This window comes from Dysidea avara, chromosome 10 (genome assembly GCF_963678975.1).
Source record: "Dysidea avara chromosome 10, odDysAvar1.4, whole genome shotgun sequence".
NCBI lineage: Eukaryota > Metazoa > Porifera > Demospongiae > Dictyoceratida > Dysideidae > Dysidea > Dysidea avara.
The window spans coordinates 11,529,315-11,545,410 of NC_089281.1; the positions used below are offsets into that span (position 1 = coordinate 11,529,315).

Below are 16,096 nucleotides of genomic sequence, written 5' to 3' on the forward strand. Positions count from 1 at the left end.
CTCTTTAAAATTTATTTATCACCGGCTATAAAGACATAGTAACTTGCTATATCTTCTGACACCTGCAGCTGGCTTCAAAGGTTGCATGGACAAATAGTAGCCAAGTTTCAGATAGTTTTTGGTGACATCATAACTAGCAAAGCAGCGGCAGAGGAAGTAGTTGATATGAGGGGGGGCTCCGCTGGGCTGACCCAGACTTATTTCTATAGTTTGGTAAGGTGAGACCAAAAAAAAAAAAAAAAAAAGGTCACAACCAACTGACAAGAGTTTTCCACCTCACCAGCTACCATTTCTAGCTGATAAACTACATAAAAATCCCTACATAGCTCGCTGCACACTGACTACTTTATTAGAGTGACTGCTCTATTAGAGTATATCGATCTTTATCACGGTCTTCAAGAAAGATAATTTCGGTGTGATATCATTCTGAAGGGGGGCTAAGCCCCCCCTCAGCAGACCGAAGGGGGGCTTTAGCCCCCTAGCCCCCCCCCCTCCCCCTCCCCCCCCTTTCCGCCACCTATGTAGCAAAGCAAAACTAATGTAGCAATATGATAGCTTGCTTGTATCTAAAATAAATGAGAAGCTGCATTGGCAGTGAAAAAGAAATTATAAACTACAGTATGTTCATGTTGAGCTGAATCCTGAAAAACAGCTAAAAATTAAAAGTGGATTCTTTCTCAACAGAGTTAACATTTCAGCCAACCAGATGAGTAACAAACAGTTAAGGGGTCAACAACAGACACATATGGTTTGGCTCCTTTACAAGTTCAGGAAAAGGCTGTAATGGACACTGTACTTATGACTTCCCCATAGGAAATTTATTGTGAAAATTTTGATTGGCCGTAAATATTATGCCAAACATTTGAACAAAAAGATTTTGAAATATTTTTAGCGGGTCAAGCAGTACTACAAATTAGCCAAATTTCAAGATCGTATTATTAAATGTTTTGAGGATTCAGCTCAACGTGAACATAATATAAGATAATTATTATACTGTGTTGCAATATTAAAGTATGAAACATACACACCATGTATGTAAGTGCAAGTCTTGTATCAACACACATAAAGCAATACAAAAAGTTGCACATATTTTCAGCTGAATCAGATTTACAAAATACAGTATAATAATCAGGATTAGCTATTACAAACCCTTCCCCTTTGGGCTAAACTATAGTAATTGGTTTCTTACATGTTAGTTCAGCTGTTCACCAATGGGAAGGTTAACTTATAGTTGTTCTGATAGTGAAGTAACATCATTGTGTATACGAGTTGAGTTCATAGAAGCGTCATCATGTAATGTATCAACATTATGTTCTTTGACATCTTGTTGATGATCAGTTGTACCGTTGTCTAATACATCATTTTGTGTTGGGTCTATACCAGCGGACGACTTGCAGTATTTCAGTGACTCTGTGAACCCAGTATCTTCTATTGCCATTCTCAGTCTGTCATAGTTCAACCATGCTTTACCATCCCTCAGGTAGTGTACTTGACGTACATACTTGGCTGGTAATACTTCCCATAATATAGCAACACCAGCATTGTCTACAGGTTGACCCCTTCTGTCCTTATGTGGGTAGTCTGGTAATTCCTTGAAGTTGTCATCAGGTTGGTACAATTTTCCACCACTCAACATCATACACTCCTCCTTCCCACAAGGACCAGGGTAGTTGGCAGCAGACAGAAAACGTACATAACTGTAGTAAGGTCTGAAATATGTTAGTACTTCACCTGGAGGGTTCATACCAAACACAATGATGTGTCCACTGGCTAGACCAATCCATACAGTATCAAGACCAGTACACATGGCAGTGATTATTTGATCTCTAGGATCACCAACATGACACTTCTCCTCAGCTATAACACCCACATCAGCATCACACAAGTGTATACGTTGGTGAGCATTCCATGATGACATTATCACCCCTCCAAGATGAGCACTCCACACCTCATCCCCATTATCACACAACATCATCTTCCCTACACAAGCATGTTTGTTCTTTGTCCTCTTTTCCACACCCTCTACTTCAAGAGTGTTGGGGTTCAGGAAATAAATTTGATCATGACTAGATACCCACAGGTGAGTCTGAGTTAGTACAACTCCATCAATGCAATATTCTGATACACACTTGTGATCATGTGACCATATGTCACTATGAATGGCCTGTATTTCCATGGGAATAGCAAAACAGTAACCCTCCTGTGTACCAGTGTACACTAAATGGTCAGAATTAGCTGTTATACAAGATACAATACATTGAGTGGTTTGTATTTTCTGTATTTGTTTCTTTATTTGCATGTCAAAGATATAGACCACACCGTCATCCCAATCACTTTGAGAAGCCATCCAAATATACTCACCACACTGTTGCATGCAACTAAACTGGACATTTGTTAGTTGCACATTATTAACTCTCTCCATTTCAAAGATGCTTAATTCAATTCCTCTAGCTCCATTGCAACATATCCACAGATCAATGGTGGGTTTTAGCATTGATTCGACTCTACTGATGGGGACAATGCAACCACTGGAAGTAGCATGGTTACCTCTGATAGGAATGACACTCATGATTAACTGCCAAAAGGGAGCACTTAACCATTCAATAATTTGCTCATGATTACTGATAACTCTGTGTGACTGACAAAGTCTCAACATGTTGCACAAGTCAGAATTAGGTGGTGGATCAAGATGATAGAGTTGCAGGTGGTTCCTAAGAACTAGCAATTGGTTAAGGAAATTACTATAATTCTCCAAGTCGACAAGACTAGAAGTATTGACATTTTGGTCACGTTGTGATTGTAATGAACCAGCAATGTTAAAAGCAATAATTTTACAATTAATCGAACAATCTGGTGATATTGATAGCAACAATACATTCTCTGCACTTAACTTTAAATGAATGATATTTGTATTACGAAGAAAAGAAAGTGCTGATGCTACCTGAATAGCAATGCGATAAACAACAATTCTCTGCATGAACCTTTGTTTCTTCAATAAGAAATGCTTTAAAGTGCCATGAGGGGAATCCTCCAATATGAATGATATTGTAGGCTGAGCAATTATCCCATACAAATGTGTCACACAAGGATGGTGTAGTTGCTTGATGATGTTCCCTTCTATATGTAGCCTTTTCAAGTATCCTTTGATCTTGTTTCTGTCTTCACAAGTACAGAGTTGTATGGTTACAGGTTTACCCTTGTAGTATCCTTGACATGCTCCTTCAGTCCATTTAATCTCATTTTCGTTTGTATCAAGGAGAAGTTTAGGGTAAACAGTTAACAACAGCTGGACAACATCTTGTTCTTCAGTGAATTTTTGTTTATGGTACAATTGGTAATTTGAAGATGAATAGCCCTTCATGGACTCAGTAAAGCCAGTATTGATCATGGTCTCCTTAAGTCGAGAATGGTACAATTGGTAATTTGAAGATGAATAGTCCTTCATGGACTCAGTAAAGCCAGTATTGATCATGGTCTCCTTAAGTCGAGAATAATTCAGATACGAGGTGCCCTCACTGAGGTACTGAACCTGTCGCATGTACTTTGCTGGAAGTACCTCCCACAAAATAGTAACACCAGCTGTGTCTACAGGTTGGCCATTCTCATCCTTATGAGCAAAATCTGGTAATTCCCTGAAGCTGTCATCAGGTTGGTACATTTTTCCACCACTGATCATCATACATTCCTCCTTTTGACAAGGACCAGGGTAGTTAGCGGCAGCAAGGAAACATATGAAGCTTTTGTAAGGCTTGAAATATGTCAGCAATTCACCTGGAGGGTTCCCTGGTGAAACAGGGTTCATACCAAACACAATGATGTGTCCACTGGCTAGCCCAATCCAAATTGTATCAAGACCAGTACACATGGCAGTGATTATTTGATCTATAGGATCACCAACATGACACTTCTCCTCAGCTATAACACCCACATCAACATCACACAAGTGTACACGTTGGTGAGCATTCCATGATGACATTATCACACCTCCAAGGTGAGAACTCCACACCTGATCCTCATTGTCTGATAACTGCATCTTCCCAACAAAAGCTTGGGTATTTCTTGTTCTCTCTTCCACACCGTCTGAGTCAAGACTGTCAGGGTGTAGAAAATGAATTTGATTACAAGTGGATACCCACAAGCAGGTCTTGGTAAACACCACTCCATCAACACAGTGCTCCGAAATGTATTTACGTTTTGGCATAATGTTACTCTGAATAGATTGCGCATCCATGGGAAAAACAAAGCAGAAACCTTCCATTGTACCCATGTACACTAGCTGGTCAGAATTGGTGATACAAGAAACAGCATTTTCTCTCATCTTGATGTTGTGTACCAAGTCCTTAGTGTTCTTGTTAAAGATGTCCACCACTCCATATTCCAAACCAGCCCTAGAGGCCATCCAAATGTGGTCACCACACTGCTTCATACAGTGCACCTGATTTTCTCTCACAAAGTGTTTGCCAACTTTCACCATTGTGTTTGCATTAAAGATACTCAACTCAATCCCTTCAACTCCATCACAGCAAATCCACAGCTCACTGGGGATAGATTCTGGTTGAATTTCTCTGCTATGAATTGAGGTAACAATACAACCTTCACGAATTGAATATTTACTGCTAAAAGGTATGACACTCATAGCAAGCTGCACTGCAGGGGCACTAAGACACTTAATAATCTCCTCAGTTCCAGGACGTTCATTAGGACTACCTGCCCAACACAGTTTCATGATACGTGTCATATAGAACAGACCACTCTCAGCTACTGGAATGTCTTCTAATTGTGGTCTCTTTCCTTCTTCTACATATTTATAAACTTCATTTGCATCCACCTTCTCAAAAGGAAGACGACGAGCTATCAACTGATAAAAAAACATGCTTAAAGAAAATATGTCTGCTCTGTGATCATAAACAGAACGCTCCTTTAAATGATTAACATGAGCAACTTCAGGAGCAATAAAACCTTTGGTACCACGAAGACCTCGTGATCCTCCAGGGTCAGCCTGTGTAGCTATGTTGAAGTCTGTCACTTTACAATTTATCAAATGATCTGGTGACAGCGACCACAACAATACATTCTCTGCTTTTAGGTTACGGTAAATGATGTTGATGCTGTGAAGAAAATGTAGTGCAGATGATACTTGAATAGCAATACGATACATAACAATTCTTGGAAATGCTCTTTTTTCTTTTAATGAAACCTGTAGTGACCCTTGAGGAGCTTCCTCTAGTACTAGTGACATTGTAGGGTGTAGTGTTACTCCAACCATACAAACCAGACATGGGTGGTGCAATTGCTGTAAAATAATACTTTCTGATCGAAGCTCTTTCCTCTCCATTGCAGTGTACAGTTTTACAGCAACTGACTGACCCTTGTACTTTCCACGATAAACCTTTCCAAATCCCCCTTCACCCAGTAAACTATCTTTCTCTTCCTTGTAAATAACTTCATTGGCATCAAGGAGAAATTCTGCATTAAGATCAGTTAACAACAAATCTGGGACAAGGTCTATTAGTTGTTGCGTGCTATGGCATACACCACACTCTGTGGACAACTTGTGATCAGCAATCAAATGCAACAGTTCATCTACTTTAAATTCATATGGCTCAGCAGCTCCAGATTTAATACACTCATGACAAGGAACTATGTGGTCAAGTTCCCCTTTAAGTCCAGGGTACCACTCTGAAATCAACTGCTCTACATAATCAATCAACTGACCAACACTCTACGACCTTCTGGTGTAGGTGAACACACTATTAAAATGCCATCTTTGTCCTGGCATTTGACGGTATCCACCAAAGATTCAATAATGAAACACAATTTATTGACATTGCAGAACAGTCCTGTACGCCAGTATACCAAGTTTCCATGACCTTCATTAGGAACTACATCAACTGACTTATTATGGTGCTCTAGTTGCCAATTTCCATTAGTCACCACTTTTTTATGTGCTTTTGATGGCATATAACATTCTACAGATCCTACTTCTAATTTTACAGATTGATTAGAGGACACATTTGAAGTAGGATCAGAATAGACATAATCTACTGATTCTAGTTCTACTGAAGGATCTTCAAAAACACTGCTGAGAGCAGTGGTGTTACTTTTCAAAAGAATATTTGTTGAAATGACAACATTATTTTCTTTAACTGGCACATACTCACTTAGTATATTTTTAACTTCTTTGATATTGCTCATTATACGTGACAGCAGACGGCTCCATAGACCAGAAGAAGTTGGACAACGATAGGGCTTGCCTTTACTAACTGAAGGACGAAAAATTATGAAGCGCTTAAAGCAATGCTTGAAATCTGGCAGCTGTTCGCTTACGATTTCAGGGCGATTCTCAGGTAACAATGAAGGGATTAGAATTCTTTTGTCCAGTGGTAAAGCAATTTCAAATCTGGTTAGCAAGGTTAAGTACTGTTGAAAGTATTTAGTTTGAAAACGCTCATCTTTAAATAAGAGAGGAATATATTTGTTGTGCAAAATTCCTTCCTTTACATAAGGGTTTCTTTGGCTGACAGTAATAACAGTAGACATCTGATCACATAGCCATCTCAAATCAACAAAATACAAATCGTCAAGGTTGTGCTTGCGATCCTCATAGTGTAGTAGCACACCATCTTCATGTAAAAAGCGTGTAACTGTACAAAGCTCCTTGTCATCTTGAAGGTCGACAAGATTCAGATCCCTCACCATTTTTTCAAAGTCTGCAGCATGCATGATTGGTTCATGTGCTCCATCTTTCACATTGCGGTGGATAGTAGTCATAAGAACATGATAGCTGGATGGAATTTCAAAACCCATTACATGCTGATTTTCTATCTTGTACTCTTCGGCTGCATTGTAGATATCATCCTTCAACTTTGCCACATTCTCCAACTGACCCTGTAAACCAACTGCAGTGATTTTGGTGATACTCAGACGTCGATACTGTGCAGCAAGTTTCTGAACTTTTCTCAGAAGATCACTAACCTTTCCTCGATTTTCTTCAGACACCTTGTCAAGAAAAGTGCCTACAATAATCATACAAGAATTGGGAGCCCGTACAGAAATGTTGTTGAGCCATGGTATTAGATCAGCAATTCCAGCATCTCCTTCAGTGACATTCCATACTAGCAAGTATAGGGATCGCTTAGACAAAAAGCATTGATAAGTAGCATAATACTCTTCTTGGCCTGCAAAATCCCAAATACTGAAGTAAAAGGTCTTTTTGTTATATGCTGGAGTATATTTCCATTCACTAATATCTACACCAACTGTGGATTCATTGCCAATTTCTTGGCCTTGCAATCGAGCGACAATTGTAGACTTCCCCATTTCTTGTTTGCCAACAAGCATTAACTTCATGTGGTAATAGCCACGAGCACTGAGTAACCGGCTTCTCAAGTAGTTGATACAATCAAGAGTAGTACCACGGATACTTCTGGGTGGATCATTTAGATCAACAAGTCCATCCAAGTTAAGATTTAGCAGATTCTTTAGTCGACCTAGCTCATTTGGAAGGGCCAGTATTTCAGAGTTGTATGCAATGTTGAGTGTAATAAGACCAGTAAACGAACAGACACAATGAGGAACTGTGTGAAACTGATTGTTACTGATGTTCAGATTCTTTAAGTTAGGAGCCACTATAGACTTAGGCAAGCTGCGTAGACGATTATAAGACAAGTCAAGTATAGATAAAGAAGAAGACCATTCTGGTACTTTAGGAATCTTTTCAATATCATTGTGTGACAAATTTAATTCATTAATGCTAGGCAGCTCTAACAAACAGCAAGGAACTTCACGTAGCTTGTTCCACTGCAATTCAAGATTAGTGCACCGATTCAGATAACCACCCATTTCAGATGGGAGTGAAGTAAACTCATTACGGGCTATCTTTAGCTCCTTTACCCAGTAGATATTCTGCAACCATGAAATTTCCAATTGGGTCAGACGGAGGCCATACCACAGCACAGTGCCACTCGTTTCGTTGACACCTCTTCTTAACAGAAGCTCTTCTCTCACTGCCGATGCACTGTTTCGTCGTGCTATTTCTATGGGCATCACTGTTTCAATGGTGTGGCTACGTACAAACTGCTGAAGTTCAGCAAGATCATCCGCTTCAGTCAATGGTACCTTAGTGTCTAATCCTTGCACATTCTCATCATACAGTTTCAGAACAAGGATCTTGTCATTCTCAATAGCTGCTTTGATAATGAGAAGAGTTGCAGTTACTTTGTGTTTCCTCAGTCCACGACTCTCTTCAAGAGCTTCATCAATATTTGATGCTCCACGAAGAATCAATTTTCCAATATTACTATGTTTACCACTCTCTACAGCAGCCATCAGAGCACGGTCAATACAACTTTTCTCCAATTGGTTGAGAGGTGTCTTTAGTAACTCATTGAGTCTAGGGCCATCATTTCTTACCTCTTTAATAATTTCTGTAAAAAAAGAAGCATCACTAAATACATACAACACAACAATAAATGATTTACAAATCAATATACATGGTAGTGTTGTGCGGCCAAGAAGTTGATGCTAATAAATTGCTATGCACTAACATCATTGCAGCTATTTCTTGGCTGCCACCTTTGATTTCACATCTTTTTACCCAGGCTTTGAAAGCTGCATCCTTTTTAAGCTTCACTTTTTTGCATAGTTTAGATTTGCAAAAGATATCTTTATCACACAAAAAAAAACCACATACAAAAACCAAAATCTATTTTGTCACAAACTCAAACAGTTAACTAATCATTCTGTCATACTGCTGGGCCTACTTCTGTTCCCGAGTTTCCAGAACCCTGTAATCCAAGGGTAACGATTTTCTTCCCTAATACCTTTGCTGGCACAGCCTGTACAAAGTCAGCTAGAAAATAACAGTTAGTTGGATGCTTTCTGAGACTTCCACGAGTTCAGAAAGTCTTCTTCAAGCTCAAGTCTAAAACTGTCAAGGTGGTACAATTGTACACCACCAATACAGTACATGCCAATGAATTTAGTGGGTGTTGCTTCAGTGACTGAAAGGTATAATTGATTGAATAACGTCAAACCGCTATACTAGTCTTGCAAAAATAGGGCACATATGTAGTGATTACTAGCTGATGTGGAAACTGTGTCTAATCACATAATTACCTAGGAAACATATCATACTGACATCTTTTGAACAAAGAATTTCAATAAAAAACAGACCACAAATCGCCAGTCTCTTTAATCAAGAAGCCAGCTCAGGGTCGGTACAGCTTAAAGAATGAACTTAAATCCTAATGGTTTAGCTGAAAAAAGTTAAAATATGAGGGAATTTTTGATTGCTATTTAAGCGTACAGCACATGCTAGCCTAGAAGATTTTTAAAATTGATTTTCTGAGATAGTATCTGTTAGATGGTTGTGTGTACTAATTTTTAAAGGAATTTTAACTTACCATTAGAGTACACATGCAGTTCAGCATGTATATAGTTTGCAGTTGATAGTAGTTAAGGTGACAGGTTAGAGTTTACTATAGTTAAACTTGGTTCCTGCATGGAGAATAGTTTAATACTCTGAGCATATACAGTTATCTGAACCTCCAGGGACCACCTGGTGATCAGATAACTGAAAAGTCCGTACATAAAATCACCTGAGCATAATGAAAGAAAACGACATAGCGAACAGTAGCTATTAATATTCTATTAAATGCACTGTAGCTGATAATTTAAAGCAGTAAATGTAACTGCTGTTAATTGTGCTAGCCAGTAGTGAAAGCTGGAGACATGCACACATGTTGATCTTTACTGCTTCCACAATATATAGCTATAACTCATTTCCATGCATACTAAAATTTCTAACTGAGGGTTTGGAATTTTCTGGCAATAAATATCACCCTAAAAAACCAGCCTCACAGCAAGATACGTACCTTCATGGCATCTTGGCAGTATTGATTAGGTGTAACCAAGCCCAAAAGTTCCTTCAATACAACCTGAAACACTAAGGCTATACGGGTCCTCCTTTGTGTCCCATTTATTTTTGCTGACAGTGCAAGGTTTCAGTTTGCAATAGCGCCTTGTGATGACTTCCTATCTGTTTGTAAATTTTCCATTGTGACTGATTGACTGCAGATGTCTTTCTCCTAGTGTTTCTTTGTAATGCTGCGTAACAGGCTGAACATAGCTGAAAACAAAGTGTAATGGTCACTTCTGTATTTCGGTAATTGATATTAGGAGCACACATTCGGGTGAAAACAATAAGCCCGGCTGGTGCCATTCTTTCCATTCTAATGCGTATGCGTGGGTTCAGCAGTCATAATAATGTTACAAAAACAGTAAGCAAACAAGCATAAGGGAAAATTAAGAATTTTAAGTTTGATTAGGTATTATAGAATAAAAGGTATTGAAACAAGGGAGGTCACCTATACCTGAAGATATGCTAGTAGACATTTACTCCTTAAATTAGTCACGGGTCAGAGAGGATTATAACTAGTCTTTGTTGATTTGACATTATGTCAGGTTAAAGTCATGACATTGTATGGCAATGCTTAGCAGCATGCGTAAGCACGCCAAGCTGGAGCATGCCCCCCTGAAATTTTTTTGGGATTTTCAAAGTTCTGATGTGAATATTTTGACACCCAAAACTCCTTCAGCAGCCATGCACTGCAACATTGTTAAGCCACATACATTATGATGATTTGATATGGAATTATCCAAATGTGATGTTTAATGTTTTGTCTATATCAATTATGGTCATATACTGCAATGCATATAAACCTCTTTAGAAGCTAACAAAACAGTGTGTGAACATGTGGTAGAATGGTGCGGATTGCACTTCATTGAAAAGTGCAGGTTCCCCCAGCTAGACTACTTTTTTTTTTTTTTTTGCTTTTTTGGACCTTTTAGGTACACCTTTTTAGCAGCTCTTTGACTGCTCTATTAGAGTCACTGACTGTTCTATTAGAGTATATCAAATTTTTTAGGGGAAAGTGATTGGCCATCCTTGACCAGTTCAGTAAGTAGCTGGGTGGTCTTCGAGCTAATTGGTTGGTAAATGTCCGATGGCCAACCATTATAATCCACTGTTGCGGTTATAAACTGAAGTAGTGATTTAATGTCCACTAGTACGCATATCTTCAGATGTAAGCAACCTCCTTTGTTTTACTAATTTCTATTCCTATGATCCCTAATCGAACTTAAAATTCTATTATTTTGCTTATACTTGTAGCTTATTTGACATTTAACACAGTAGCTACAGTGTGGTGCAGCTACGTATACAAAGCTGGGATCTCTGGCTAGCAGTGCTAGCTTGTGATGTAATAATTTCAAAGCTATAGCAAAATACACTGCATGGAAGCATTTTGAGTTACCCTATTTACAAGTGTACATAATTGTACTCAATCACGATTGGTAACTTGCAAACTTGTATTACAGATAAAATTTTGCAGTAGAATTAATTAATTTTATATCATACAACATCTCTACATTTGAAAACTTTTTAACATGGAAACTTCCCAATCTACGGTATACTCTGAAGCCCTAGTGAACTACTACTGGGTTTCCTAACAAACTACTACCAGATTAACTAACAAAACAGTGACAGCAAAAAGAAATCATACGGTACAGTAGGGATCCTCCCATACCCCCAAAAATGCTGCCACCAAAAATCATAGAAATATTTTGTGTGAAAAAAACAATCTTTACAGAAGAGTTTTGGCATTTTCTAATGTTAAATCTACCAAGAACACTCTTACACAAAACCAGGTATTAGTTTCTTTTTCTAAATCACCAAAACCTTATTTTTGGTCTGCCTGCCAGTATGCCTGATCAGTCAAAAGGCTAAATGATGCAATGTACAGCCACTATGTTTATCTAACTTCTGGCAAGTCTTTTGGGGTTCGAAAAAATGTCTGCCTATTGTGTTCTTTTATCTTCAATCATGCTAGTCATCATCTTCCTTATGCCATATGAAAGGGGTGAGGAGTGGGATCAGTGCATTAGATGGGTAAAATGGAATTGGGAGCAAGAGATCAAGTGAGTTTAATTCACTCGTAGCATGCAAAAAGAAGTGAGTAGAGCAAGAACAAACTAACAAAGTTCAACATAACAATAAACTTGTTGGATTTTACATCAAAGTACCTTTTTGGCAAATGTTTATTGGGGACCTTCAATCAAGATACTCTAATAGAATAGTCAATGATTCAACAATAGCCTGCTTGTGATAATTATATCATGGTGACTTGAAGATAATGCACTGACAATTGACAGCATCAAAGTATGTGCATGTATCTTTATCATTTTGATGGAAGAATTCAACAGAAAGCTATCAAAACGGTATTTAGATGCAAGATCCAACAAATGTATTGATATGATGATCTTCATTAGCTTCTAGAACTCTAATTCATGCTACAAGTAAATTTGTGCTCATCATGTGATCTGTTCCCCATCTCCACCTATCTGCCTGTCCTAATTTACCCACATTAATTTTCCATATTGACAGGGCCGCCCACGGGGGGGAACTGGGGCATTTTGCCCCGGGCCCCAGTCTGAAAGTGGCCCCCAGGTGCCCCCATCAAGAGCCCCTTGAATACTTGTTTAAAAGATCGATATACTCTAATAGAGCAGTCAGATCTAGATACTCTAATAGAGCAGTCACAGTATTCTTCAGAGGAGTAGTGTAACAAGCTTATAAATAAGGAGATATAGTTGCTGAGGGCAGCTATTGTCACTGTTAGCATGTAATGACCTTTTTTTTTTTTTTGGTCTTCAGCTTACAGCTAGGCTGAAGTTGTGCATTCAGAGTGGAACCCTCCTTGCCCTTGGGGCCCCACTTTAACTCTTTGCCCTGGGCCCCATAATTTCTCTGGGCGGCCCTGCATATTGACACTTTCCTTGAGAAGTATATTTAGATGCCACTTAATCAACAGAAGCACTTACAAAAAGGGGTATTAGACACCCACAGATACCTCTAACTACATGATAGGTTCGTCACTACAAAAGCAGAGTACAATGACCTTGCCCCCCCTTAATGATCTACCAAGTGTATAACAATTCACCACATCAGCCATGACCCATATTGATTTAGCTGCACACTTATAGTAACTTTGCATGGCAACCACATCCCCCAACAACTGATGAACACAACAACCATGCCCCATAATGGTCTAGCTGCACTTTAATATTGCAATTGAGCATGGCAGCCACGCCCCCATTGATTGGTCTAGCTGCACTTATAGCATGGTGAAAACAAGGAATGACAACCACACCCCTTGAAACTGCATGTAGGCCAGAGGCTCACTCGAGATACTCTAATAAAGCAGTCACCCTAATGTACAACTGCCATGTACAATATTACAGTACCACATGTATATCATAGGTACATATATTAACAAAAGCTAAATAAACTAGTATATTAATTTTAAAATGAAGTAGGGAACCAAGTGATAAAATAACAGTGAGACAAGATTATATGAATGATGCTATTACAACTCTGTGGGAACATCCCTAGTTGATTAAAAGTTTTTCAAAACAGCATGAGGACAGATCATTTTTCATTACGGAGATTGGCCATGAAATGTGCACATAGTCCATATCATATTTTAGTGCTAAACTGCATTCCAGCTAGATTTACTTGTCATCCATAAACGCAAAAAAAATGTCACAGTCTGTTACAACTAGCTAATTATATAACCATTGTATAATGCAGCATCACTTCTCCTTGACCACATGTGATTTCACACTCTGAGAATCTTATAAAAAGAGAAAGTCTGGTAAAAGCCATAAAGTCTTTCATACAAAATGCAGATGAAACATGCAGACTATGGATACATGTATAGGTGGGTTGCTAAACAAGATTGGCTACAATATTTATTTACTAACATATACATATGCTAACTGTCTAACCAGCAAGTGTCTGACTCAGTAGTGCCTGATTGTTTTATTAGAGTTTTATTAGAGTATTATTAGCCATACATATTCAGATTATACGTATTCAGATTCAGATCACCTAGCTGGTACAGGTGGGTGGCTACTAAAATCCCACCCTATAGTTACTGTACTATAACCTGTGACCACAGTCAAATCAGGTTTTGATTTTGACTTTCATCGACCCATCGACCTGCCATGTCTTTTATGCACTTAAAGCCACCATTATTATCAAGAGTACATAATAAAAATAGGGAGGGAGAGTGTCTAACTTCCAATACAGCCTGTACAAAATCACTGTGTATTATTGAATAGACAATGATCTTTGAACAAATTAACACTTTTACTGATGATAGAGATCTGTTGATAGGTGTTGAATGAGGTAAAGCTTTTGCTCTACCAATGTGTGGATGCTCTATAATACGCAGTGATTTTGGCTGAAGGTGTCCTAGTTAGACACTCTCCCTCTCTATTTTTATTATGTACTCTTGTTATTGTATTGCTTGTTTCCCGTCATCCAATGGAACAAAAACTGATGCGGGCAGAAGTTGATTATTGATTATAAGGTTGGCTCTTGTTATTTCAGTCTCTGACTGCTCTCTTAGAGTATCTCAATCTTGAAGGCTGTCGGGACAGTACACCCATGTACCCTGTTGAACAAGAGTTGAGGGACTTCCACCCTTTTGCTATGCTTATATGCACAGCTAATGCATTTACCTCACAACCTGGTCACTCTGTGCCTTCTTTTATCATGAAATAGTGCATTCAAGTGATCTATAATGGAACAATCAAAATTTGGTGAAGCTACCCAAAAATTGATGCGGGCAGTGACGGGAAACAAGGAATTTAATATTGATGGCCTAAGCAGCATTTAGCTACCATCCTGGGAAAACAACATGACTGTTATCCTAAGCCTAAGTAAGACCATGTTATCCTAAGCCTAAGTAAGACCATGTTATCCTAAGCCTAAGTAAGACCATGATCGCAGATTGTAATACAGTAGCTGCACCCCCTTGACTAGCTGAATAACAAGGAATCAATAAAATGTCAGTACAGGTATTCATCCTCACCTGCACTCCTCAACACCTTCGCAACAGCGTGTTTAGAAATCAGCTCCGCTGTTTGTAAGGGCGTTTTTCCAAATCCATCAACGATGGATATATCTGCATTGCTAGCTAGTAACACTTGTACACAACTCACATCACCACTTGATGCTGCTAGATGTAGTGGAGTATAGCCACCACCGCATTTATAATTGATCATATTGTCACCACCATGTTGCAATAACAATGCCAACACTTCCGAGTGGCCTTTGCTTACTGCTTCGTGTAGCCGTGTATAACCAAACAGTCCGCTACGATATGCCAACCATCTTGAAGGGAAATCCTTGTGCACCGTAATAAACTCTTGTAGTTTTTGGTATTTTCCTTGTTTGCACCAACTGTTGAGACGGCTGTCAAATCCCTGCGCCATATCGCTAGTGATCCTCCATACTCAAGTCCTCACTCTTCATCGCACTAGGGGGTATATAAAATGAGATCAGAATTTTCATTGTGTGGTGGCGTCCCCACAATTATGAGGCTAATCTAGCGGCGCCCACCTGTGTACTGCTGGGACTGGCGAAGGGGAGTACTCTCTACACAGTATTGTAACTATTGTTGATATAATCATTTCAAAAAAAAGAAGTAAATTTTTTGTCTTGCCAGGGCTAACGCTCCAGTTACTTTTTAAAGCTGGCTTGATAAAATAATCCCTACTTCTCTCCTGATCACCTCATATCGCCCAGGTATTGTTTTTTTTTTTATAATGAAAGCAGCAACTCGGTGGCCTTGTTAGAACTCCCTTAGATTCAGTTGAACACCTCAAATCTGCCCGGAGGCCATCAAACATATGGCAAGCAGTGCATGACGCGGCTATAACAAGGGGGTGACACACAGGCACTCACTGTAGGTAGATCTGCGACCGCGGTCAAAGTCTAAGTCAAACGTCAAGGCCACAAAATCGTGCCAAGTCAACGGTCAAGGGTAAAAATTTCCAACCCACAATCGAAAAGTACTGAAATATCGTCGCTAAGTCACCGGTCAAAGATCGAAAAAGGCTCTTAGTCACAGGTCAAAGCGAAATTTCGGCCGGTCAACGCGGTCGCAGATCTACCTACAGTGAGTACCTGTGTGTCACCCCCTTGTATAAGCAAGGGCAGGTCCATAGGTTCCATAATATTTAAATT

General features: G+C 39.1%; 1 protein-coding gene across 1 annotated transcript; it reads right to left on the bottom strand.

Moving 5' to 3' along the window:
- Nucleotides 1-994: 994 nt before the first annotated feature.
- LOC136236748 (uncharacterized) lies at nt 995-15,342 on the bottom strand. Its single transcript, XM_066026991.1, has 3 exons — nt 14,940-15,342; nt 5,752-8,426; nt 995-5,710 (listed from the first exon to the last, which is right to left on the bottom strand). Exons 1-3 carry the CDS (start codon nt 15,340-15,342, stop codon nt 1,226-1,228), a joined length of 7,563 nt encoding a protein of 2,520 aa, XP_065883063.1. The 3' UTR covers nt 995-1,225.
- Nucleotides 15,343-16,096: the final 754 nt, after the last annotated feature.

Bases quoted from the DNA above. Each gene is read 5' to 3' on its own strand.
- LOC136236748 (XM_066026991.1), bottom strand. From the start codon at position 15,342: ATGGCGCAGGGATTTGACAGCCGTCTCAACAGTTGGTGCAAACAAGGA. The intron at 8,427-14,939 runs GTGAGGATGAAT...CTTTTTTTACAG, and splicing joins GAAGGTGTTGAGGAGTGCAG to AAATTATTAAAGAGGTAAGA. The intron at 5,711-5,751 runs GTGTGTTCACCT...AGTGTTGGTCAG, and splicing joins ACAAAGATGGCATTTTAATA to TTGATTGATTATGTAGAGCA.